We start from the raw sequence: 26,150 nt of genomic DNA on the forward strand, positions 1-26,150 counted from the left end.
TGAGAGATAGAGTAAGTAGTAAGAGACGGTATTAAATTTTATATTTATTTATTACTGCAAAATAATAAAAACTGGATATTACTGTAAAAATGAGACCGGAGGTACACCAACATTACAGATAAGGAATATACATCTAAAGCAAATCTCCCAATCATCAATTACTACAAACTTTGGCTTACACTGTGGCCATCACTCATCCATTCCCACTGCCAAGGGGCTCTCAAGTCCATAGGAGCAGACGTGGCAGTGTATCCAAAGCAAAGCTCTGGAAACATGCATATGTAGCTTGAACCAAAATCTAAGCATGTCCCAACAGATCTGCCTCTATTATGCTGATGGAGTCCCACCCTGGGAAGCAGGAATCCCTCCCAGAGCAAGTTAAGGTCTCTGCTGTTGGAATCAAGCAACAGTGTTTTGCCTGCCACTTTGATTAAACTGCTCTCAAGAACTTGGAGATTGAATAAATCTCACTCACTGCCAGAATCTTTCCATGTTTTGATGGAAAAAAGCCTCTCATTTTGTCTACAATTTGTAGAGATGCTCATGAAGGGTCAACAATTCCTCTTAAAAAAACAAAAGGCAACCAAGACAGCACTGAGTGGTTATAAAACCTTCTTGTCTGGTCTTCTCCCTAAAGTTGCTTTATTGAAGAAAAGCTTATTTTCAATATCTCAATCTGCAGTCTCATTTGTCTCATGCCCTAAAACTCAGTCCAGTCCTAGAACTCTTTCAGAACCTAGTTTCAGGTCTCAGCTGTTGACCTCAATAATGTTTTTGACAATTACAGCAGGGGTATTATTAAAGAAGTGGTTCCCACAGAGGCATAAGCTGATTGACCTAGCTGAGGTGAGAAGAACCAGTACACAGACTGCTTCTGAAATAAAATAAATCACAAAGACTTGGGAGATTTGTTGGACTGGCATGTAGGTATATTGAGAGAAGATGATTTTTTACAAGGTATCAAATGTTCTAGTATTGCAAGCATATTATCCTTACAAAAACAATGTGAAAGGAACACAAACACAAAGGAATTTCAAGTGTAACCAATGTATTACAGCATGCCAAAGGTATTATACAGCGTGACTATTTAAGCTTCAAGTAAAAAGTAGAGGTTTTAATGAACAGAAAACATGTATTTGCCTAATGGTTCCTCAAATTCTTCCCCAACAGCATCCCTTGGACATTTGCTGGTCATGCAGTACTGCCAGGCCAAAAGGGTCGAGAGCAGGAAAAGGGCAATGAATTGTCAACATCTTGCTTCCTTAATCTCTGCAACAGAAAATGTTTAACCTTGCTTCTAAAGTAGTATTGCTCTCATGGGTAACTAAGTAGTGTGAGTAAGACAAACCAGCATGAACAGAGAAAGCCTCCAGAACGTGAGCAACCAGGCAGCATTCACCATACAGGAAATGGAACAGACATACAAGAACATGTAAGGCCAGTGGGTGCAGAACACTCCAGAACTCCCATTGCCCAGGTATTTTCCTGTGTAACAAGCAACTCGTTGCTGTCAGGAATAGCAAAAACACTTTTCTACCATAAAACTCAGGAAATGCAAAAGCTCTAAGCCCAATGTGATAAGCACCAGAAACATGCCTTACAAGCAACTGCAGGGAAAACAAAGAGTCGATTTAGGTATTGAATTTGGTTAACTTCTTTTCAGAAATCTGAACATCAGTAGTTCCAAGGTTAAATATATTGCTATGCCCATGAATGTTCCATGTTAATAATATACTATTATTACAGACACAGAACACCTTCCTCCATTTGAAGATACTCCTGTGTCTTCTATCTGACATATTACTGATAGGAACTAATACATTCAATTGAAGAACATGCACAGAATTTTAGCCACTATCATCTACAATACAGCTCCATGTATGAGAGCTTCATTTTTACTGATGAGAACCAAAACTGTATAATCATTAAAAAACTTGTAACAGTCTCTATTATAGCTATAATGAAACAAAAACAATTTAAAAAAAAATTTAAAATTAATCAACCATGCACAATTATCTAAACTGGCATTCAACAAAGATATTGCAGCAAGGATAATCTTGAGACTGTTTAAATACTTTGCATTTCATGCTTCAATCTCTATTGCAAACTGCCTTTAAGAACATAAACTGGTAATAGTACAAGGTAGAGAGCTGCAAAAATTGCACTCACCTATGCACTACCTAAAACGTATCTGGAATAAAGTTATTTAGCAAAGAGAACACCTCATCCTAGTTACATCAATTTTAAGGTTTTCATATGGCTCTGATCCTCTTCATGGAAAAGTATGGATAAAAAGGTTATAATTATTCCAAAAGGAAGATCTTGGTAGTCAACTACAAAGTGAGTGGGACAGAGAAAGGGCTCAGAGGAACTCCTTTCCCAGTGGGCTAGCTGCAGGAAACCAGCATCTAAATACATAGATCTCTGCTCATAGGGTATGGGGGGGGGGGGGGGAAAAACCAACACCTAAACAAACAAAATACAAAAACAACAAAAAAAAATCAACAATACCTACAAACAAACAAAAAACCCCCAAACAGTGCTGACTACAAGCAACTTTACAGATCTACCTAAACCCATTTCTAAACTGAGTGCAAGATACAGCTGTCTCTTAACTATCTGGTAATTAAAAAAAAAAAAAATCTAGCTACCATATAAGGATACAAAGAAGGTCACAGTGCCATTTTTCCTCCCTTTGGTCCACACGGAACTGCCTCTTTTACATTCATATATTTTGTTGGAACTTCACATTTTGCATTCATTAGATGGAATGAGAGTAGAACAACTACAATATGAAAGGCTTGTTTAGTTTCAAGTCATTTATCAATCAAGACTTTATCTTAAATACTATTTGCTAAGACAATTAGAAAAAAATTCTTTAAATTTCTTCTACTTTGTGTAGCAGATGTTCAACATAGTCTATTTAAATTTGTATTTGTTAGAGGTGTGTTAAATTGCTCAAATAATTCAGACAATCTGCAAACAAGATTTCTGACAGGTTGTGAATAACACTCAATTAATACCATAACTTCTGAGATTAATTTTCCAATCAAGGCATTTATGCCCCCATTAAAAAAACATACCAAAAAAACCCAAAACAAAACAAAAAAAACCAACAACAACTCAAACATACCATATGAACTTTATCTCCAGAGTGTATTTCCAAAATTAACATCTGTTTGGTCTTGGTTCAACTGTACAACCCAATGTCCACTACATGAAATAATACAGTTCTTTTTCTGGATTTGAGCCAGGGGGAGGAGGGAGAAGACATTAAAGACTATAAACAATTTGTACTTTAAACAACAATTCTATTAGTATTTGGAACAATAGATTTATTCCATTACACTATTTATTCTTCTTGAAAGAAGATATAACAACAGTAAATATTTTGCACACAGTTATTTCTCAAAATCCCATGACACCTGCATCATGTCCTGAATTTCAAAAATGAAAACAGAGCAGAGCTGAGTCAATTCCATCACAGTAAATCAAACACATTCTATGAACTGTATGAGTTTAGAAATACTAACAGTTCTTCAATTTTATATATGAAGAAATTCTGAAAGTATTTTTAAAAAAGAAGGAAAAAAAGAAAAATAAAAACATTGAGTGAAAAATCATATTACAGTATTTCAGTGATACACTATTTACAGGACAATCTCATTACAGGAAAGCTTCATGACATCTGTTTTTTTACCACCATCTCATTACATCAAACTTCTTAAGCTATTACAGTTAAGCCCCAACACTTTTGGACTTCGGTTCCCTCTCCACAAAACTGGAATGCTGGTACATGTACACCATGTGAGCCATGGCAAACTGCATTACCTAACACACCACACCAGAACACCAAAGCCCAAACAGAGGAAAGGCAATCGAAGTGTGGCAACACAAGCACTAATTTAAACTAACGTATTGCTTTGTCTTTAAACAATGATTTAGCCATGGTGTTGTGCTTACACACTAGGTATATCCTCACCAAAACCTTACTCTTTCAATTAAAGACAAAGTTAGCTGACACATTAAATTTAAAACTGGGTCCTTTAAAAAGTTAGCATCTGTGTCAATTCTTCCTTTGTCCCTAATGATCTTTCAATAACATGGTAACAGAAACTCTTAAATCCTGTCATATGTTTAAATTAATTGAAATTCTGTGCACAGGTTATATATAAAGAAATTAGGTTGCAATTAAGCATAGTTATGAAAGATTCTTAAATCTAATTGTTGTGACTATTATAGACCACAGACAAGGTCACGTCTACAACTCAGAAAACTTTGGCTTTAAAGAAAAAATACCACACGAATTATATGCATAAAACTCACTTCTGTAATGATACAGCCCAAATCACACTAGGCATGTTCATCATGTAACAAAAAAAATCTGTTTCCAAACTGATAAATTAAAAATATATCCCTCTCTGCAAATCATGTAATTTAATTTAGTAAATACAGTAAAAGCATGTTAAGTAAAATTAAGGATACTAACCTTTACATAAATTTAAAGATACTCACTCTGCAAAACATTGTCCTCTGCAAATCCAAAATGTAAAAGTCATTTTAGCAATTACTGCAGAGTGCTTACACTAACTGCAATAATGTCAAATATTTAATTTCTGCATATCAGCAACTAGGTTCATCTAACTGTATTTAAGGTTTTTTGTCAAAACAGCTTCCCTTTCTGTGTGCATTACAAGGAAAGATGTTGGTGTCATCTAAAAAGTAAATTCATAGAGGAAGAGACAATGCATCTCTCTCCTAATCTGGCTACAGGTATAGCTGGGGAACAGAAACAAAAATTATCCTCACTAAGCCAGTGAATTGCAACAATATCTTTGCAGCCACACGTGGACACCGGCCATGAGCTGCCTGGTTCTTGTCACTGGATCTAAGACAGTAAGTTCCAGCCACAAAGCCATCCTTACAGAATGCATTCCCACTCCTCTCTTGCCTGAGCAGAGACTCCACTCTAAGGAGACTGCTCTGCTGGTTCTCCACTAGTTCAAGTTCTGATGTCTCACAGGGACCTGAATTAGTTCAGATAAGGAAAGTGCTTTTGCAGCAAATCTGCCCACCACCCTAGTTAATGCACTTTCATCTGCTGCTTGAAGCAGTCCCACAGTGCACAAACCTGGCTCCTCTCAGATGAAACTAAAAACCACAGGATGTACTCCAGGAGCACTACCACTGCCAAAGGGACACAGAAGCAGACAGAAGCCAGTCCAAATTAACACCCACTTCACTGTACAAATGCACTAAGTGTAGATAGGTATCAAGTCCTCAACACCAATTATTTCACTCTCGGAACCTGCTCTCACTGGGCTTCATTACCTGCTCAGGCACACCCGGCACTGTGCTTCAGGGTCTCCTTTCACCTGGGACCCGAGGTTCCCCAAGCTTCTCAGGCACTGCTTCCCCCTGGGCTTGGTGTCTTCTCTTGTCCAAAGTTCTCACCTCCAGCCTGTCATCTCTGCTCATTTGACTTTTCATATTCAACAGCTTACTCTTCCACAGTATCATCTACTCTCACCACACTGAAACTGCTTCTCCTAAAGACTACTCAAAGCCCTAGTATGATGAGTCTCAAAAAAACTTAATCCTGCCATTTCTTAACTTTGAGTAAAACATTAATACTTTAATGGGTGCCTCATTTAAGCACACAAAGAAAAAGAGGGCTTTGAAGCCAACTGTGTAGCATCACATCTGATTCTTCAGTGCTCAACAGCAGGCTGAAAACCTTAAAAACATATAGCTCTCAGCCCTCTATTACTGACATGGATACAGCACTAAGAATAATAATAAAGCAAACATCTTTTCACTGCCTTTCACAGCCTTTCAGAGTGCTCTAACATACCCTGTCTTCCCTAGCCTCTCTCTAGCAGAATCTCAATTCAGGAAGAGATCCCCAGCTCTATTTTTAGTCCTCCCCTCTCATTTCTACATTGAGCTCACCTAACTTGCCTTTGTAATGGGCCAACTTATTAGACACCTCCTCAAAACCATTTTTCGTCCCAATACCTTCAAGTCATCCCCACACTCCTGACTAGGCTGTGAATCACAAAAAGAAGTTGGATTCTTTTCCCTTTCCTTGTATCACAAACCACACTGACTGCTGGAGGGGACAATTTTTAAAGGTTCAGGGCTATAGTCACATGACCAAGTAATTCAGCATAACAGAAACATCAGCCAAATGAAGCAGCCCAGGTCCCTGTGTTCCCAGCAGGAAGGGTTCACAAGTTTTATTTCCAGATAAATTCAGTCTGGAGGCTCAGAAATGTATGCTGCACCATACACTTGGCTCAGGGCTGTCCAAAGGACCAGTCACTGGGGCTGGAATTCATTCCATGTCTGCCTGGAGAAGGGATCCCACACTCACCCTTCTCCAAGTGGAACATAGCTTGTACCTACCAAAACCAGCCTGTGAACTGAGCCAGTGAGTATCAAGTGTTGATGAGCAAAGAATTCACTTTAAAACTGCAACAGAATGATCTCCTGTGGAAGCAAGACAGCTTTACCCAGTCCCACGATGCTTCTTAGAGAAGAGAATATAGAGCTGCCAAAATAAGTGTTTACTGAGCGTATTCTCAGAATATAGATTAAAGTTCGATACTTTTTCCTGGCAAAATTTAACAAATGCACTTAACAGTTTTGATTTTCTTGCCCCAGAGCAAGGTCAGAGTAAAAATGTGTAGTTACATGAAATGTGCAACCATTGAATAAAACACTTATGAATTCTTAGCATTATGAAACACAACCGTGCTTTTCCTTTTGTTTTCAGAAACAAACAAAAGAAACATTTTAAACCACCAACAACCAGAATAAGTCAAAGAAAATTAAGGACAATATTGGATGCAATTTAAAAATTCCCACTAAAACCTACATAGTTACATATAGCAAGAAGAAAAAAGAAACAACAACCATAAATTCAAAGTTATTTATGATAAGAAAAATGCATGCCATGAATTGTCTTTAATTGGAAAATAAAACAATTACTAACAAAACTGACCTCAAAATGTCAACTTGGTGGGCTTTTCTTCAATTAATTGATAGTAAAACAGGGTGAGAAGAAAAGCCTTTATTTAACATTTCAGAATTTCAAATATTAAGTAAGACATTGAATTTCAGTGTAAATTGTCCCTTTCTGGATACCAGTAATTAATATATGCATTTCCAGTGCTCATAGAGTTGATAGCAGTTGTAATAAGAATGAGCAGTATTACCTGAAGGAACTCGTGCCATGTAAAAGAAAATGATTTGGAGCATCCTAACCATTCAAATACATTTGAAAGAAATGTATATGAAAGAATCAAAAACGGAAATCAGATCTCCAAACTGAGTAAACAACAACAAGGTGGAAAGGAAAAATAATTTAAATGTTTAAATAGTTCCTGTCATGTAAAATACTATTTGTGATAAATACAGGTATATACTCCAAAATAGGAAGCAGGCCTTAAGCTTAACATTGTTTAGCTCATTTTCATTTACAATACCCATAATGCATCCAGAAATACAATTTATGCAGGAATAATAAAAGAATAATAAAATTTTCTCTCATTATCTTGCCTTCCTTGACATTTTATGTCAATCTGCAATAATAAGGCTAATAATGATCTTTGTCTTCACACACTGCTATTGAAGCAAAGGATTTCTTTGTAAATTAAAGGGTAATTTTGTTCCCACTATTTCAGTCTAATCTTTCTGGGCTAGGATCACAGAAACTCATGGCATAAATCACCCTAAAATCCAGATCACCTCCTCTCTGTGAGAGAGGTCATATTCTTTTGAAAATAATCATGTGTGCAACCACAACCTAAAGCAGAGCAGCACAGAGCATGGAAGATTTCATCCAAAGTTCATCACATGACATGAATGCAGATATGACTAGAGGTTTCACATTCAAAGCTGAACATACAGCAACCTCCCTAAATTTGCAAATCACATGGTGAAACATTTTAAAGAGACATCTCAAGAATTCACAGGAATTCAAATATAACAGAAAATCATACTTTATACTGGCTTATAGTTAGGAATATATTCTTTAATCATATGACTTCCAGGTCTGCTAAGTCATTAGGTGCATGCTGAGCTTTATGCAAGTATTATGTTGATTTTACTGGGACTTGCATCTGTAATACAAGCTGAGACACACTGAATGATTTTGGCATCTAGGAAATTTCACACAAAGTATCACACCTACAGCAGCTTCCAGGCAACCTTTGACTGCACAGCTCTATTACTGCCTCTTCCAGCTGCCACAACAGCCAGCTTAGTCTGATGCACAGGTAACAGCAGCTGCAGCAACAATGCTCAAGGTGAAGTGGGAACTACTGAGTCCAACTTTCTCTGCACTGTCAGCTACCCCCACAAACTGGGGCAGTGCTGAGGGTTATGTATCAATACCAGCAAGGCCTTAATGTGACCATATGGTCAGATTGCTCCAGACCAGAAGATAAATCAAGAACATTCATCTGTGTAACCATGTCATATCATTGCACACACTGTAGGAGACACCAGAAGCACTTCCCATTAAAAGGTAGAACTTACCCCTCTTCTGTACCCAGCCTTCCTTCACAATGGTAACATCGCTCATGATGACTCCACTCTGAACCCCAAACTCAAAAGAGTATTTCTTTGAGTTATCAGCTTGTCTGCTTGGCTTCTCTTCTGCAGCTCTTCACAATTTCTACTGATGAGTCAGACTGGAAGGAAATATTAGAGAAAGAATTTGAGTCTTTTCTGTTTTTCTCACTTGACAGCCAACAAAAAAGTCTTTGTTGATGTATTTCACTGACTGAGCTCATATTAAAAATCTGCCTTTATTTTTAATTAACTGTATAACACAATCATGTTTCTAGTCTTACAGCACATTTTCCATGAACACTACAATACTAAAAAGCAGCAGAATGTGTTAAAATTTAAGTCATATGGCACTTTTATAAAAGGCGCACAGCAGAAATCTCTCGTACTAATGCACAGGATGCTGTTAAATGAAAGGCTGCCGGCCCTGCTTCAAAGGCACAGCTCTGAACACACAGGAGCTTTCCCTGTTCCCACAGTTGTCAGAACCCACGCAATGGACAAGTGCTTCCTCTATTATGGCCACCTTCACATTAAGAGTGTGAGAAAATGGAATGAAAGGTTACATTTTTGCTACTTCCACTATAATATTATTATAGCCAATACAAATCCTGAATTTACAAGAGTTTTTCAAAAACAGCGTCAGCTCCAAGTACACAAAGAGAAAAACAACTTCTTATAAGTACAAATTAACCAAAAACACCCCCCAATGTTCAGTTTATAGAAAGGAGTGCACGTTCTCTCAAAGCTTTAAGCCAGGCAGTGACAAGAGTGCTCTTTTCCCTACAAACCTCAGCCTGTAGGGCACAGAAGGGAAATTAGTCCTGGAACAGGACATAGCACTCTCAGAAGCCACAACCCTTTCTTTTGACCACCTCACTCCCAGAGTACCTAACAGCTGTGAAGAAGAGATAAAATAGCATTACAATTAAGTAGGAAGAGAAGCCAGAGGCCAGGAGATGTTTCCTTTTGCCAGCAAACTGCCTTTCCCCTCTAACCTTCAAAATAAAGAGAAGCATTCAAATAATGCTCATCCAGAAAAGCATGGGAAGCAAAGAAATGGGATTTCTCTGATGGTGGAGGAGCACCCTTCCACAGCTCTACACACAGGAGGAGACATGTACACAGTGGTGGCACAGAACAGGAACCCCCACACAAGTTTAGTGCTATCAAATGCAGCCCAGACATATCCATTTAGTAGGCTGACCAACAAATATAAACAGGAAAGAAACAAATATGATTGTGCTAGAAGCAATCTGTGCAACAAATGAATGAAGAAAGCACTGGGAAATCAGTTACTTTAACACGATCAAGTACAAACTAAAAATGAAACCAGTATAGACATAGAGGTTATTTCTTATTTATCCTTTGAAATATGTGTATATGCATGACACAGCAGCTAGATAGAAGGCTACTTCTGCATGGATGGTGTAACATGCAAAATACAACTTAGCATGAGTATTTTTTCAGGTGGTATGCCACAAAAATACAGTACAACACAATTTTACAGAAACCGTCTAGTGTGCCCATTTAAGTCTTGGTTTCAGTAAACTATTTTTTTTTTCAAAAACACTCAGTAATTCGAACGCATAAAAGTAAAAATCACAAAGTTAAACTCACTAATTCTGTAAAGTTTAAGCAATATTGACTACTGTGTCTCTAGGACATCCCCACAGCACTGGCAGATACGGCAGTGAGACCTGTGCAGGTGACACACAACCTTTGGCATTGGCATCACACACCTGTGTCTATAGAAACACACCTCAATTAAGCTTTCATAAGAGTTAAAAGAAAATGTTATGTACATTTTGGAAGGACATGAGAACGCTTTACAGATGTTAATTGATCTAACTTTAGCTGCTGATGCATGATATTATATGCAAGTCACTACAGCAGAAATAACCAAAGCATGCATTTCCCCATCCTGCACCTTACTAATGTGAGAGCTAATTTCTGGGTCAGACATTATCAGAACTTTTGTTTGCATGCTTCAAACGAGATAAGCAAGTCTATCAGCTGTGCATGAAAAGAGATCTGACAGATTAAGACACGTGCCTGAAAGCAGGCTGCTGTTCTGCCGTTCTGGATCAGCGCAGCACAGCATCAGCTCTTATTACAAACACATAAATCTTTACAAAGCCCAGAGGTGGGTGTCAAACAACTGTGACCTAAGAGCAGCTGTTCTGGGAAGGAAGTGTAAGCACATCAATTTCCAAACACCCAACTTAAGTTCAGTTTTCTACAAGACTTTCATTGCATTCTCTGAGAAATAATCACAGTTGAATTTTTTTTTCCCAGCTATAAAGACACAAGAAGCAATGTGGCACTCAGTATTTACCATGGGCTGGCATATGCTGCAGTACATTTTACCCTTTGGGCAAATTTAATGTACTTTCCATTTTTGGTGGGCACCTGTGAATAGTGCAATTATTTATTCTTACTGGTAAAGACATAGCTATAAGAAATTAACTTCTGTACTAAGTAGCAAAAATCTTGTCTGCCCACAGACTGATCAATCAGTCCATGATTTATGAATGAATTCATGCTGGAAGCTCCCTATTTACCCACTGATTACAATTTAGTTAGTGTTATGCAATCAAAATCTGATCTATGACCGACTTTCATGTCAGACAGTGCCTGAAACAACCTCAAGTCTATGTCTGTAGGCTTGCATCCCACCCATCACATGTACTGCTTTACTGAATTTTGAACAAAATCCTCAAAATACAAAAATCACACAAATATGGTGATAAAATTAACTGCACTATCCTCAGTTTAGCTTCACTGTATTACCAGAAACAACTTTAGAATTAACAACAGTTCTATGGTTGTATTGATTGCTCCATTAGTGGGTAATTAAAAGTCAAGCTGAATTACATAGGAAGCTGAAGGAGATAAATCAAAGCATTAAGAAGCTAATGAAAATAAAGGTTATATGTGCACGCTATACTTTCAGGAAGCCATTTGTAAGCATCTGTAATATTATTCCTTATTAAATGCCTTTAAGCCTTTCTAAAAGCTGTACTCCTTTACTCTAAAAGTCATTCACCAATGCTCCAGAAGAGCAGAATTTTGAGAATTACTTCTTATCGTGACCAAAACTGACCTTATAGTGAAAAATAGTCAGACAAAAGCCATCTTCCCTAAAGATGTAATAAAGAATTGTGTATAGATGCAAAGGACTTGTCTGAAACACATAGAACTCTCACTTGAAAACAGTATTTCATCTATAGTTCAGCTACTTCAAGAAAAGATACAGGAATGTTTATTCTGCACATCTGGCATCGAACTCAAATACTTGTTAGCAATCAATTCTCTCCCAATGCACTTGAAGTATCAGCAGCTGGTATGCAGTAATTTTTACAGTTTACCTTACTGCTATATAGGATGAACCCACAGAAATAGGAGAAAAATATGTTAGAACAGAATTTGACGATGTTTTGCATTACAGGTGCTTCTTACAGGGAAGAACTTGACTTGCTTTTATACATTTTCCAGCAACTAGAGAACACATCATATTGCTTCCCCCCATACAAACACACTTTTTTGTATCTTATCAAACTTGGAAGATATTTTTCCAACAGTACATTGTGTGTATCAGATAGTTACGTATATGCACAGTGCACACAAGAACTCACTGTCAGCATGCTTTACGATGAAGGTATAAAAATTTACTCCATTACAATCAGTGATGTGAAGAACTTAGGGACACAGTTTAGTGCTGGACTTGGCAGTACTAGGTTAGTGGTTGGAAAGATCTTTTCCAGCCTAAGTGAGTCTATGCAAACACCTGCTGGGGGGTTTTATCTCATAAAAAATACATAACTTTTCCTTTTTTCTTCAGGAAGTTATTAAGCCACTTTCATAGTGTGAGGTAAAACAATTCAGCACACTTCTAAAGAGCTAGTATTATACTTTTAAGCTCCTAGTTGTAATGGTTGCAAAGGCAACTTTCTGACCAAAGATTAAGCAGAGACTACTACAAGCAACAGAGTTCTAGCTCCCTGTGCCAAGGCTCATAGTCTCCCTGAGCCACGGTAAAAACTAGCCAACATCTTCTCAGTTTTTATCTTGAACTTTAAGATTATCAGTAATATAGAGAGGAACCATCTTACTTCACGATGCTACCATATGGGAACTATAAGATTGACAATTAAAATGAGCAATGGACCATTCAGTAGAAAGATGGCTTTTCCCCAGCTTCTGTTTTTAAATTAAAGGAGGCTCTCATGCCCATCACAGCAGTCAGCTACCTACAGAGACCTGGTGAACAGTGAGAAGGAAAGAAATCCCTTCCAAGCAGAAGAACTAAAAAGAGTGTCTCAGGTCTACACTTAACAACCACTATGTGCAAATGAATTATCATTGAGATTCAAAAGAACAGACAAGACTCCTTTGAAATCTGGGCATCCTCCCATTCTCCCCATGACAAGAGACAGCTGAGTAAAGAAGACAGCACCCATAAATTCAGTGTAAATTGTATGATTCAGTCTCTGTTGTAAGAACTTTCATAAACACAGGCTTCTACTTTCAACAATTTTGGAGCTGAGAAAAAAACAGAAACTCTCACATTTACCAACTCAAGTTACCAGAGAGAATACCAGGAGAACCAATTTCAGTGCTTCCAGAGATGATCCCCGTGACTTCTTGTACCATTATCAACTCAGTGAATCATCCAACCTTGTTCTCTTAATATATGAGTACTACCATTTTCCCTTTTTAAAAGTAATCATTTGTTTAGCAAAATGTTTGGGGAGAAAAGAACAGTAAGTGAACCTTTCTGATTCCCTCTGTCTGACTCACTGAGATTCTTTGGTCCTCCATGTAAGCAGAGCCAAATCTCATCATCTCTATCTCTTAATTTTTCAGAAAAGCAACTGAATCATTTTGTGCATGCACACAATACCCATATCACCAAAAGCAGTTCACAGTGGTTTCCATCACTTTTGCTTCCTTGCTTTGGGGGCTTTTTTTTTTTTTTTTTTTTTTTTTTTTTTTTTTTTGTAGCAGATGAAGCTATTAAGAGTTCTTCTCAAATTTGAGTTTGACTCCTCCCAAAAAACCGAGCAGGCTGTAACTGTTTCCAATGCAGGTTGCACTCCCAGAGCAAGGAATTCAAAATGTCAAAGCTCTAAATTAAAACCAGAGTTATCTTTAGGAATGGAAGCTGAAATCCAGGTTTTATTTATATGAAAAACACATGCATATCCTCCTCGCCTAGCAAAGCTGGCCAAACAATTAGAGGATATATTGCACATCATCAAAAATTACACAAAAGACTATATGACAGAACAGAGAGTGCTACAAAACTGGCTAAATCAAATTAGACTATATTGTTTGTGGAAGAATCACACTCAGGTGAGTGCTTTATCTAAAAAGTATGAAGTATGCATACCGGCTTTTATAAACCACCTATTCTGGAATTCTGGTTATACTGAAAGATTTAAATACTATCACAACTTAGACTGAGAAAAAATGAACCTTTAGGGAGATAGTATTTGTCCAACTTATTTAAGTCAATTAAAAATTGAAAAAATAAATACAAAATAATCCACAAACAAAACAACACAAAAGATGAACTGATTGGACAAGACAAAGAAATCAACAAATAAAAGGATTATTTAAAGAAAATAGATCCTAAACTTGTAAAATTGTAAACATCATAGAATTCTGAAAGATACCTAAAGTACTTTCTAAGTAGACATATTTAGAGTTTTTAAAACAAATATCAAAAAATCCCAAGATATCTCCATGACAGGCATTGCAAATACTTTTTAAACTACATTTCACACTAAAAGCCACAATGAACTTTAAGAAAATTGGCATTAGAAATTCACTCACAATAACTTTACTTTGTAAATTTTGATTTGGAATAATGAGTGTTGTGATAGGAAAATGACCTACATCTTGTGGTAAGGGAAACCAACATATTTGGAAAATCTAAATAGCTCTTTTTAATGCATGCTTACATGTATGCTTAATATTTGCAGTGTTCTATTTTTGCTTTCAGTATGTCAACAAGCTTCACATAACTAATATATGCTCAGATAAGCCTAGTTAGGAGAATGCAGGCATACTGAAATATTAATATACAAGTTAGATGTTTTATTTAGATTCTGCAACTGAATAAGTTTATCAGGAAAGAAAACATCATTCTGTATTTTATTTCCCATTACAATGACAAAGCAAGTTATTTTAAGGGACAAAGGTATAATTAAAGCAAGGTGAACAAAGCCACCCTTGCCTTTGTTTACCAAGGTATAAAGGAAGTTTCTAAATGTAACTAAATTGTTTCTTTAGATCCCATGTGAAACATTAACAACCCATTGTTTTGCCTTGTGTTTATTGACAAAAATGCTTTAAATCCTTTTTCTCCTCCCCCAAATCACATAAAACAATAGCTGAAAAGCAGACAGGAGCAGAGATAAAACTTATTAGAGTATATGTCTGAAATGTAACCAGAGAATACATTTCAAGTAGAAAAGATGAAGGGAGGGCTAAAATTATGCATTAAAAAAAATAACTGAGGCAATGATCTTGGGAGAGTTTTGAGACTCAGAGGAAGACAAATCAAGGATTAGCTGAGCATCACAACTATGATAATGTTACTTCACTCAACCCTTCAAAACACATGTAATAAGTTTAATTTGCCATGGATTAATGTAGGAATATTAATCCTTGCCTTTTAGAGACAAAGTTCCTTTGGTCTTTAAAAATATAGTCTAGAAAATACTTAAACAGTGAAGAAAAAATAAACATAAGTTCCATATTTTTAAAACAAACTAAAATTACTTTTCTAAGTCTAGAAGACTCAAGGAAAAAAAAAACCCTAACCTGATTTTTAAAAGCTCAAAGAATCTGGAAATTCCTAGTCATTCTAGGAGAGATTTTAAAAGATATCTTTCAAGAGATACAGATCAAAGTTTCATTAAACTCTTGTATTTAATTATTTCTGGGATGGTAACTTTTCTGCAGCACAACTCTGTATTGTGCATACCACTGAATAAAAACCAGAAATACATTAACTACTCATGAGTAACAAGGAAGTATAGAGAAAAACAAAAAAGGCTTATCAAACTATTAATATAAAAGATGAGAAAAGTTCAGTGACATGCCTACCAAATAGCTTTCTTTTAAACTCTTACATAGGAGGTTTTATTTATTATGTCTACATTGAATAAATCAAATTCTGAATTGTCTTATAATAGGAATGAACTTTGTGATTCCTTCCTACAGAGCAACCAAACACCGCTGAACCTACTGTCAAATCCTGACATTGCAACATGACCAGAACATAATCAACTTCTAACCTAAAACCTTCAGATTTTCTTGTTCACACTCAAAATGCATTATTTTCATCAACCTTAGACCTGGATTTCCTAAGGACAGAAGGAATTCTCTACAACCCTAACTTACATACAGAGCTCACTAGGTGAAGGTTGGCAGATGTTATATGAAAAGTCAGATTATATGACACTCACAGGTACAACCTTAATTCTCTGTTCTCAAAGTGCAGCAATACATTTAGAAAAGTATATAATAATTTCAATAAAAGCTCATGAGACAAGCTGAAACAATTATATATCTCAAGAAACACACTGAATGCTTAGGGAAAAAAAATAAATGTGTGTTGGTTGATAGAAATTGTTTTGCAAGATTGCTGAGACTCCACTGAGAACCACTGCATTAATTGTGTGGTGTTAAACCAGCTGTACAAGAAGCTGTTGACTGTTGGGCACTGGCATTCCACACCTACAAAAAGGCAGTGGTGAGATCTTCATTGATCTAAAGCTGAAGCAGGGTCTTCACCTCTGCTTCTGCTATAGGAGGCATTCAAACACCTTTGTCACATGGACAGTGCAGGGAAGTTTGGCAAACCATTCAAGTCATTCAGACATGCACACGAAATACTGAGGTCCCATTTGAATTTTTAAGAGAATTTAAAAATCACTACTGTTATTTAGTCAGGATATTACAGAGAAAAAATATCACAGGGCAACAATGTGTTCTTAATGCTATTTTTGATCAGTATTGCTCAGACATTCACACAGAATTATGGGGAAGAAGAAGATTGGTCAAGATGGGTTCAACATATATTATTTATCCTAAACACAGTAAGTGTTGACACAAATAGTATCAAAAATCAAAGAAACATTTAAATTGAGCAAAAATAAGCACCTCCACATACAAAAGCCAAGTATGCTTACTCTCCTTGACTGTAACATTTAATGTTATTAAATCTGGGGAGACGTTTTTGGAAGTGTGAGCTGCTACATCTTCCTACTACACCTGAACAACATCTTTAAAAAATAAAGGAAAAAATAATCTGTTTAAAATCCTTGGCATGCATCATAAATACCCATACTTATTGATCTAGAGTCATGGAACAAGAAAAACTACCAAATAATCACCTATTATACCCTTGGATTTTTTTGCAGTTTTTTATTAGTACATACTAGTGATTCGCCTAAATAAGTTTTACTTATAAACTCTTATAGGGAGTCCAGAATGTTGTTCATACAATTACCCAAGATAAATGTATAAACCAAACCTTTAAAGATTAATTTTTATGCTAAGAAAAAACCCAAAAAAGTTAACTTTCACATTCAATGTTTTAGTATTTGCTGGCAGGTTTTCGGTTGGGATGGGATTTTGGGGGGCTTTTGGTGTTTGTTTTGGGGGTTTTTGTTGTTGTTTCTCAGTCTTTAACATTAATTTTTAAACAGCTTGAATCAGCTTTTCCAGCTATTGTGTAACTTACCTTCAAAAAGTAATCTTTTCTATACCACAACAACTTGTTGCAGAGAAGAGTAACTTGTGCAACACATTTATTTACCAAGGAGAGAGACCCTGTGGTCTGGGGAAGTCTCTTCCCTACAGCAAAAAGAAAACGCATTGGTTGACAAGCAAGTTTCTCACTGAAACCACACCTTTCCTCACAAGCAATGCAAAACTTCCTGAACTACATGTTGTGCTAGAAAGCACCCCCTGTCTCTTCCATGGTATTCTTATTAGGCCTACCCTAAGAGAATGAGAATCCAAGATAATACAAATTAATCTAATATTCTGGAATACATTGAAAGGGCACTTAAGTTGGCAGTCTTTTCTTATAAAAGACAGTACTTCAACAAGAAGTGGGTTGTAAAGTTCATACAAATTCTGAAAATAAAAGCAACCTTTTAACTTAAACAAAACTCATAAATGCACACATTTAACTATTTCCCTCTTTTTGAATTGCTGCTGTAGTTCACCAGGGCAATATTGCACATTTTGAACAGAATGTTTATTCTATTTCCTGGAAAAAAGCGAACAGAGGAGTTTTGTTATAGACACAACCAAACTCCCTACAAAACATGCATTTATAGTATGGTGGGTTACTTTAATATGAAATAAATTGATTTATGCATTATCCATGTCAAAATTGAAAGTATGGCACAACAAAGTTTTCAGTCAGTATATGTCCATGCCCTTCCACTCTCCAATGTAGACTAAAATAAGTAGCATGCCTGAACCATAAAATCTGTCAAAGAATATTGGGTCTCTGTTTCAAAACTGAAGGAAAGCTAGGTTACCATGTTGCCAAGTCCACATCACCTGTTGCATTAACAGCGGAAAATGAAACTGTAAGCAAACAGTTACAGGAATCCACATCATCTTCATACTCAGAACAACACAGAAATCTCAAATCCATTTTAACACAAACTATTTTAGTAATGGTTCATAACTTCCAAAACAATTGAGTATTTCAAAGTTATTTCACAAACAATACTCCTTAGGCATAGAAATTATTATTCAGTAGGTCTCTTTAAACTGGGAAAGTGTGCACCCAGAAAGTGAAAGAACACAGTCACTTGGTCTTAGGCAAATTACAAGTAGTCTGAAGGGTCTTTTGGTTATAATAGAACCTTCATACACATGCTGTTGCAAAACACAGTAGGAAGTCAAGATACGGTTTCTGGTTAGTGTCTTGCAAATAGAACCTTGGGTTACAAACAACTGCAGAGCACTAGTAAGTGGTTTTGAGTGAAATTTTAAAAAAACACACCAGAATATTTTCCCTTTCACAAAGCATTTGTTCCAGTGTCAAACAGTCAACAATTTCTAGTGCATATCAATGCTATCCAATCCTTGTAACTGTATCTACTTCAACTGGGGCAAAGTTAAAACTAGTACCTGTCTGAATTCTCTCACCTGCTTCCCCTAGAATAGCAGCATTTTGCTCAAAAACACAGCATCTGGCCCCAAAATGCAGAACAAATGAGGGAGCAGAACACTGAAATACTATTTTCTGTGAACCTATTTAGGAAACTAAGGAGACTACTGAATCCATTCAAACCTAGTTAGAGTAATGCACTATAGGAATAAACTGTCTAAAAGAAGACAGTCTTGTTATCATTATGTGTTTACACACACACCATGCACTCACATCAGACTAAGAAAAAGAAAAAGAGTTATTCAAACAATACACGTAGCCTTCTAGGAAACAGACATCTTATCTCTGAAGTTTTTCTTTGGCCCTTACTTGAACTTGACTTACTGGTTGCATCCAACCAAAATATATCCACATGGACTATAATTAGTAATCCAATCCAATTAAAGATATTGGGGTTGACTTATAGGCTCCTACCAAAATCTAAAAAAAAAAAAAATATTAAAAAACAAAACCAAACAGTCCTACAAACTTGAGTAGTACACTTGCTTTAAAAGCCAAAATAAGCTTCCTTCTCTAGCTCATGTACTTTTTCCATATTCCTGTAAACGAGCAAGTCTTGCCTATAGAGCAGCTGGCAGAAGCAGGAGATCATGCTTTAAATGTTACTTGTCATGAGTTAAGGTCTACTTATCTGCATGCTTCTTGCCTCGAGAAATAAAACCCTCTATGTGGAAAATGCAGGGAACCATGTTTAGCAAAGTTTTACCAAGATCTAAACAAACATTAGCAGAAGAGACTGCTCTATATTTCTTCAGTGCTGAAAAAAAGTTGGCAGTGCAGGTATCAGGCACATCATAATTTTTTTAATAAAACTCTTAAACAGAGACTGGGACATGTTTTCATAAATATTATGAGATGATGTAGATATATACAAGAAGCCAATCAACTAATAACTGCATTAAAGAAAAAAAAAACCAAAAAACTAGAATAAAGGTCAAGAGAGATTAAATTGTTTATCCTTTCCACCCGTAGGGAAACAAGATTTCTCTTTTTTTACATTTAATCAACGTATCATGGGAGAAGGTGAAACAGCCCTGGCTACTTCACGCCTCTTGGATTCCCATCCAGAAGTAAACTAAGAAGCGGTGCCCATACAAAGCAACCTCGCAGCCTATAAGCCCGGTAGCGCTCGTTACATCACGATCATTTGCATTTAAAGTACAATATATAGCGCTGCGATCCCGCTGCCGAGGGGCGCCGCGCTGACCCCCTGCCAGGCACAGCCTCGCACGGTGCCGGGCACGGGGGATCGGGCACGGGGGATCCCGCCCCGCGGCTGCACCTGCCGGGACCCCGCCCGCTCACATCCCGCCGCAGGCCCGGCCCGGCCCGGCCCGGGGCAGCCGCCGGTCACCCGGGGCAGCCGGCTGCGCATCAACTTTTGCATGTGGGCCGCGGCCTCCATGATGGCCGGGGCGGGCGGGCGGGGGCGAGCGGGGGGGCCGGTTTGTTTACTTGCAGCCAGAGCCGGCGGCGGCAGCAGCATCATCCTCCTCCCTTGTGCGAGGCGCTGCCGCCGGCGGCCCGCGGGGCGCGGAGCTATTCTTAGCGCAGGGGCTGCGCGGGCACACACACGCACACACACGGCCACGCTCGCGCACACGCACAGAAGTTCCCAGCGGATAAAATCCCGCGCTACTCCCGGCACCGGCGCCCGCCGCACGGGCGCGGGGAGGGGAGGCGGGGAGGGGCCGCCGCCGCGTGGGAACCGCCGGCCCCGCGCATCCAGCGCCCCCGGGGCGCACGCCCTACCCTGCCCCTGCCGCCCCCCCCACTCCCCCGTTACATAACTCTCCCCGCCGAAACGCCCCCGCCCCGCCCTTCCCCATCCCGGCCCCGCACCCCGGCGGGGCGACCCCCGCCCCTCCGCCTCCCTCCCGCCCTGCCGCCGGCGCTAGGCCACGGGCGCCCCCGCCCCGCGCTCCCTGCCGCCCCGGCCCCGCCGCGCCGCCGCCCCGCATCCCCTCCCCGAGCGCCCCCGCCGCCGCCCGAGCGCCCCCGCCGCCGCCCGGCCCCTCCCGCCCCGTACCTGCAGAGGCGGCGGCGCCGCGGGCGCTGCTGCGGAGCCCGAGGGCGGCGGCGGCTTCGGGGGGGAGAAGGGGAGGGAGGGCGCCGCTGCCTCCTCCCCTGTCCCCCCGCCGGGCTCGGCGGTCCCTGGCGGCCGGTGTCTCCGCGGGGGCGGGAGGAGGCGGCTCCGGCCCCAGGGCGCTGGCGGCGGCGGCTACATGGAGCTGCGCGCCCCGCTACGCAGGGAGGCGCCCGGGCGGGCAGCGCGGCCGCAACATCGATGCGCGGGGTCAGGAGGGCGGCGGCGGCGGCGGCTCCCCCCCGGCGCACTCACCCCGGAGCCGCCCGGGCCCCGCTCTCGGCTCCTCCCGCCGCCTCCGCCGGGCTCGTTATTGACTTTCAGGAAAACTCCCGACGTCACCGGCTCCCCCCGAGTGTCTCCCCCTCCGCGGCGGTGGCGGCGGCGGCGGCGGCATCCCCGGCTCTCGCGAGAAGCGCGGCGGGGACGGGGGGGCCGCCAGACAGCGCGGGGGGAGCCAGACAGAGGGGGGCGGCTGAGGTGAGGGTGGGGGGGGCGGGCGGCAGGGAGGGAGGGAGGAGGAGGAGGAGGGAGCGGCGGAGGGAGGAGGGAGGACGGCGGAGGCGAGGCAGCCCGTCCGCCCGCCCGGCTGGCAGGCAGGGGCGGGAGCCGAGCGGAGCGGCGTGTCCCGTCCCGCCGCCGGGCCGCGGGTGGGAGCGGGAGGATGGATGCACGGATGGATGGATGCAGGCAGCGGCGTTCGCCGGCGCTGCGCCGCACCGCGCCTGGGTCTTTCCTTTCGGCATCGCGGCCCCTCGCCAGCCCCGTCCCGGGGTTAGTTCCCTTTGTTCTCGCACTCTGCAGTTACACAGCCCCCCGCCCCGAGCTTGCCCTGGTACCCGGAGCGGTACACTTGGCTCTGCGAACTCCTCCAGGAATAGAACTACCAGTTACGCCGCAGGAAGCCGTAATTCATCCCTTGCTGAAGTGTTTAGTGGATGCGCCAGCCTCAGTGTTGCTAAATTGTCTGCAGGCTTCGCCTTACCCCGACGGGTAAATAAACACCTAGAGAAAGCGTACACCAGCGCTGCCGAGCCTCCGTTCCCGTTGTCACAAGCTCTGCGGGAGCGGAGCTGGTGTCAGCAGAGCAGCCGGGCTGCAGGGTGCTGGGCACGGCGCTCTCCCGGCTCGGCAGCGCTGCCCCTGGGCTGCGCAGGCCGGGATGCCCGGCCTGCTGCTCCCTGCCGCAGCCAGCGCCGAGCCGGCTCCTGCAGCCCTCTGCTGTGCCTGAGCCCCATCGGTACCCTGCCCTCGACGCTTTGTTCCACGGCCAAGTGGCTCTGTGTATGCCTGTTACTGGAGCTTCGTGCACGTAAAGATGTCTTCTCTCGTTTATGGTTTCAGTAATACTCACAAATTCATTTTCGGTAGAAATGCATCTATTTATACACGCAGTTCACACTGACCTGTGTCAGAACCTGTTTCTGAGGAGGAGAAATAGATATTTTGGGTTGCTTGAAATGAAACTATTTGCTCTGTTTCATCAGTGCATTTTTTTGTAAAAATGCACGTTCATCAAAATTGCATTTAAAAAAAAAGATCACTGAAAAATGTTTCTTTAGCATGAACTTCACCTTTAATTTCTAAGGTTTCCTTCCTCTCATATCCCATCATCTACCACTCTGAAAAATCAGACTTCCTATTCTCTCTTCCACTACAGGGCTTCAGAGAGATTTTTTGAGAATCTAAATAATCATATGAGTTGGCACAGGACTGGAAACTTGCCTCCGGGGGCACTGAATCCTTTCCCTGCTGCGGCAAGCAACCACACCAATAATCCCATTCATAAATATGCTGAGTTCCCTCTTAGAACTATGAAGTTTGTTTGCCACACTGTTCTCGCTAGCAGGCTACAACCTAAGCTCTCTGTCCCCCTAACTCTGAAGAAAAACAAAATTTGTGCTTTATTTGATTAATGCATATTTTTGAAAAATAGTTTTAAAAGGACCTCGCCAAGCGTTACTTCCTTTCCCAGAATTTACCATTCGGTCTCCCTCTTTCTCAGAAACACTTTAGTAAAGTGAGCATCTTATTAACCATCAATATTCACAGAGAACCATAGTATCAATTATTAAAATATGTTTATTCACTAATGTCTCCTTTGACCGTTGCTACTACGCTGCTCCTGAAAAACTGAAGGTGTAGTTCTTGGAACGTGCCTTCTGTTTGCTGCAGTTCCTCCGATGGGCTCAGAACCTAAGGCAGCACGAAATCTGCATGGGCAGCAGCTGATAGACTGCCAATCAACTGTTCAGGTGCCAAACACTGAGTGTGAAATCCGGGCCCACAGAAAGTCCCGGTATTTGATATCACTCAGGTCATTCCTGCTCTATGCTAATCCCTGCCACTCAAAGTGCAAATTTCTTATTAATAAAGTGTGTGTGTGCATGGTGGGTCACCCTAGTTGTTGTCTCCAAACACTTCCCTTATGATGACAGTAAGTTTGCTTACCTCTATAAATAGATACTTGATGTAAATCACCTTGGAAAAATCAAACCTAAAAGCACATGTGTATACTTCTTAAAAGAAAAGCCCTCTTGCAGCATGCTAAGAAAGAAAAAACATATTAGATAACATTTACCTACAAGGAGAGATAGTCTTCTACACTTTTGTTTTGCTACTAATTGCTGAAAATGTAACAGTGGGCTGAAATCTGTCATGTTGATCTGGAGCTTAAAAATGTATTTTTCAGTAACACCTAATTAGTAAAATTTTGTTCTATCTATATGGCGTAGACAACCATTCATAGGCAAATTTTTTTTTATTCAGTATGACTTCAAAATCAGATTCACTATCATCTTCCTCCTTATAAATCAAATATCGGTGCTCTCTTTTGAAATTCATAGTTTTTAGCTACTCCTAAGTTTTTGATCCTGCTCAGCCTTATATATTGACTTCAATGTGCTGAATCTAAATTGATACTTTTTATATGGATTATTAAATGTACTACATAAATGAGTGCTGCTATGCAATGATTTTTTTTCTCTCTATAGAACGTATAATTATTTTATTCCTTAGTATCGTACTTCAAGGCTTCAAAATGATTTCTTGTAAAGAGTTAATCACTGTAAATTGGGCAGAAATGACCCCTTGATTAATAACCAAACAGAGGTATACCTCTTTCAGAAATAAAATGCCTGTGATGTACATACTGTGAACATAATGAGGTTGTAGGTTCTGTAGAAATGACATAATTTTCAGATTAATTACAATGTGACATGAATTTAATGAACATATTAACAGCATATGCTAATGAAGAAAGTATTGCAGTTCACATGAGAAGGAGAATAGGGCTGCATGTAATTTCAGGAAAAAATGGGAACCTCTGACGTTACATGTTCCAATTACAGTCATGAAACCAAACAAATAAAACCCATTCATTGTCGTCTGTCTGGCACCATCAAGAAGCCTGATGAACTTTTATATGGTCACTTGTAATCATTATTTCAACAGAAACCAAAGGGAAAACCTGCAGATAAACTCAATATATACCTGTTAATTCCTGTATCTCTTGTTTCACTTAACATGTTCATGTTAACTATTATCACTACCACAGTGATAGGGTCTAAGATTACAGAGATTTACATCCTGAAAACAAATAGTTAAATAGGAGAGAAGATTCTGCCTGCAGACTCAGTCCTCTCTGCCTCTACGGGTAACATTGCCTTCAGTTTAATTTCGTTCCTTGTTTCTCATGTCAGCTAATAAGATTGCTTCCGTGTGAGAATGCATAAAGAAAAACAAAACAAAACAAAACAAAAAATCAAATCAAGACAAACAAAACAACTTTAAGTGTAGAAGTTCCATTTTAAAAAATTGAAAAATAAGAAGAATAAAAAAAGGACAATGGGTCAGATGACAATCTCTGGTATTATCGTCTGCCTTGTTATTGTTTGAAAAGCACACACAAATGTCAGTGGAAACTGACAGGAGAGCAATGAAATTTGCTCTACATAAAATGATGCTTAAAAAATGTTATGCATTTTTTTATAGTGGAGTTAAGGTGTTGCCTGCTAGAGTTGTGGCTTATTTTTCACTTATGTGTGTAGCTTTTAAAAACATGAAACACCTCTATTAGTGAGTTTAAGTTCAGCTGCTACAAGGGGTGAGTGAACCTGTTCAGCTTATGCTGAGCTCTGACTCTGGATTCTCTGTACTGCTGTGTGCACACAGACACTTCAGGACTTCAACCACTGCCATCTGCATTCGAGTCATCCTGTGGCAATTGGATTTCCCAGAACAAGAAAGAACTCGTGGTAAAGCTGTAGAATTCAGATAAGGCGTGTAGGAAAAATGTAGTCAGAGGATATTGGAATCTGCTGGATGCTAGGAGGAAACAGAACTTGTGGTCAGTTGAATTTTACAGTTCCTATATTTTCTCTTTCTGTTGCATTCACTTCTGGGTAACTTCATTACTTTAATCTCTTGCTTCTTTGTTTGTAGTCTCTTGGCCTTTATTTATTTATTTAATTAATTAAGGTATTTCTGCTTCTGCAGAAGCCTCAGAGGGCAATACTACATGTCCCCAGACATCTGTGACATATTTAGATTTAAAAATTAGAGAGCAATTTATCTATTTCTAATATAAAAAGTTGAGAAAAAATACTCAACCTGGACTCTAAACTTTGTGTCTGCAGGCTGTTTTGCTACACATGTCACCAGTTCCATGAAACTGTTTCAGCTCCACCCTCCGGGGATGGCTGGGCTGGCTTTTGTTGCTGTCTGGCTCCTACACGAAATTGTCCGGATAAAGTAAGTTCTCCTTTGCTCAGATGGTCCAGTTCATCAGTGCTTACAAAAATTAAGCCCTTATGAACTCATGTAGACATATACTATAATTATTAATAGTATACTCATACTATTATTGTTCATTTAGACCCGTAGGTTGCAGGCTATCTATGAATACACAGTAAAGCAAGATAGCAATAGAGAAATCGTTCTGTCCATCTATATATGGCTGAGCAGTAGTATAATTATGCTGAACACAATAGAGACTGGATATAAGACTGAGTAAATATCCGTTGATTGCATTTGTTTTACAGTATGTTATTATTGCTTTATTATTTATCCCCTGAAGATTTAAAAAAAGTGTTTTCCTTTCCCTTCTTTCCCATACTCCCATGCACTGAAGGTCTACAAACAGTGTGAAAGGCACATGCCCTACCCCAGTGACCTTAACCTGCTTTGAAACCAGATAAGACTGTAAGGATAACAAACAGCAGGAGAGAAGGATGGGAAGAGGGCAGTAAGATTACACAGTTGCACAGTTTAGCT

General features: G+C 39.8%; 1 protein-coding gene across 3 annotated transcripts in view; it reads right to left on the reverse strand.

The window, feature by feature from the left end:
* AKT3 (AKT serine/threonine kinase 3) overlaps positions 1-21,150 on the reverse strand; it is a 151,500-nt gene extending 130,350 nt beyond the window's left edge. The window contains exons 1-3 of one of the 3 annotated variants that reach the window (XM_088161333.1): positions 19,115-19,133; positions 17,339-17,451; positions 8,545-8,699 (exon numbers count right to left, since the gene is read on the reverse strand). In XM_088161333.1, coding sequence (XP_088017459.1) covers positions 8,545-8,590 — 46 coding nt within the window. In that variant the 5' untranslated portion in view covers positions 8,591-8,699; positions 17,339-17,451; positions 19,115-19,133. Of the gene's footprint in view, positions 1-8,544; positions 8,700-17,338; positions 17,452-19,114; positions 19,134-20,819; positions 20,937-21,131 lie in introns of those variants that run through there. The other 2 variants (XM_088161335.1, XM_088161334.1) reach the window with 2 other exon arrangements.
* Between the last annotated feature and the right edge of the window lie 5,000 nt (positions 21,151-26,150).

This window comes from Sturnus vulgaris, chromosome 3 (assembly GCF_052056855.1).
Source record: "Sturnus vulgaris isolate bStuVul1 chromosome 3, bStuVul1.hap1, whole genome shotgun sequence".
In the NCBI taxonomy this organism is placed as follows: domain Eukaryota; kingdom Metazoa; phylum Chordata; class Aves; order Passeriformes; family Sturnidae; genus Sturnus; species Sturnus vulgaris.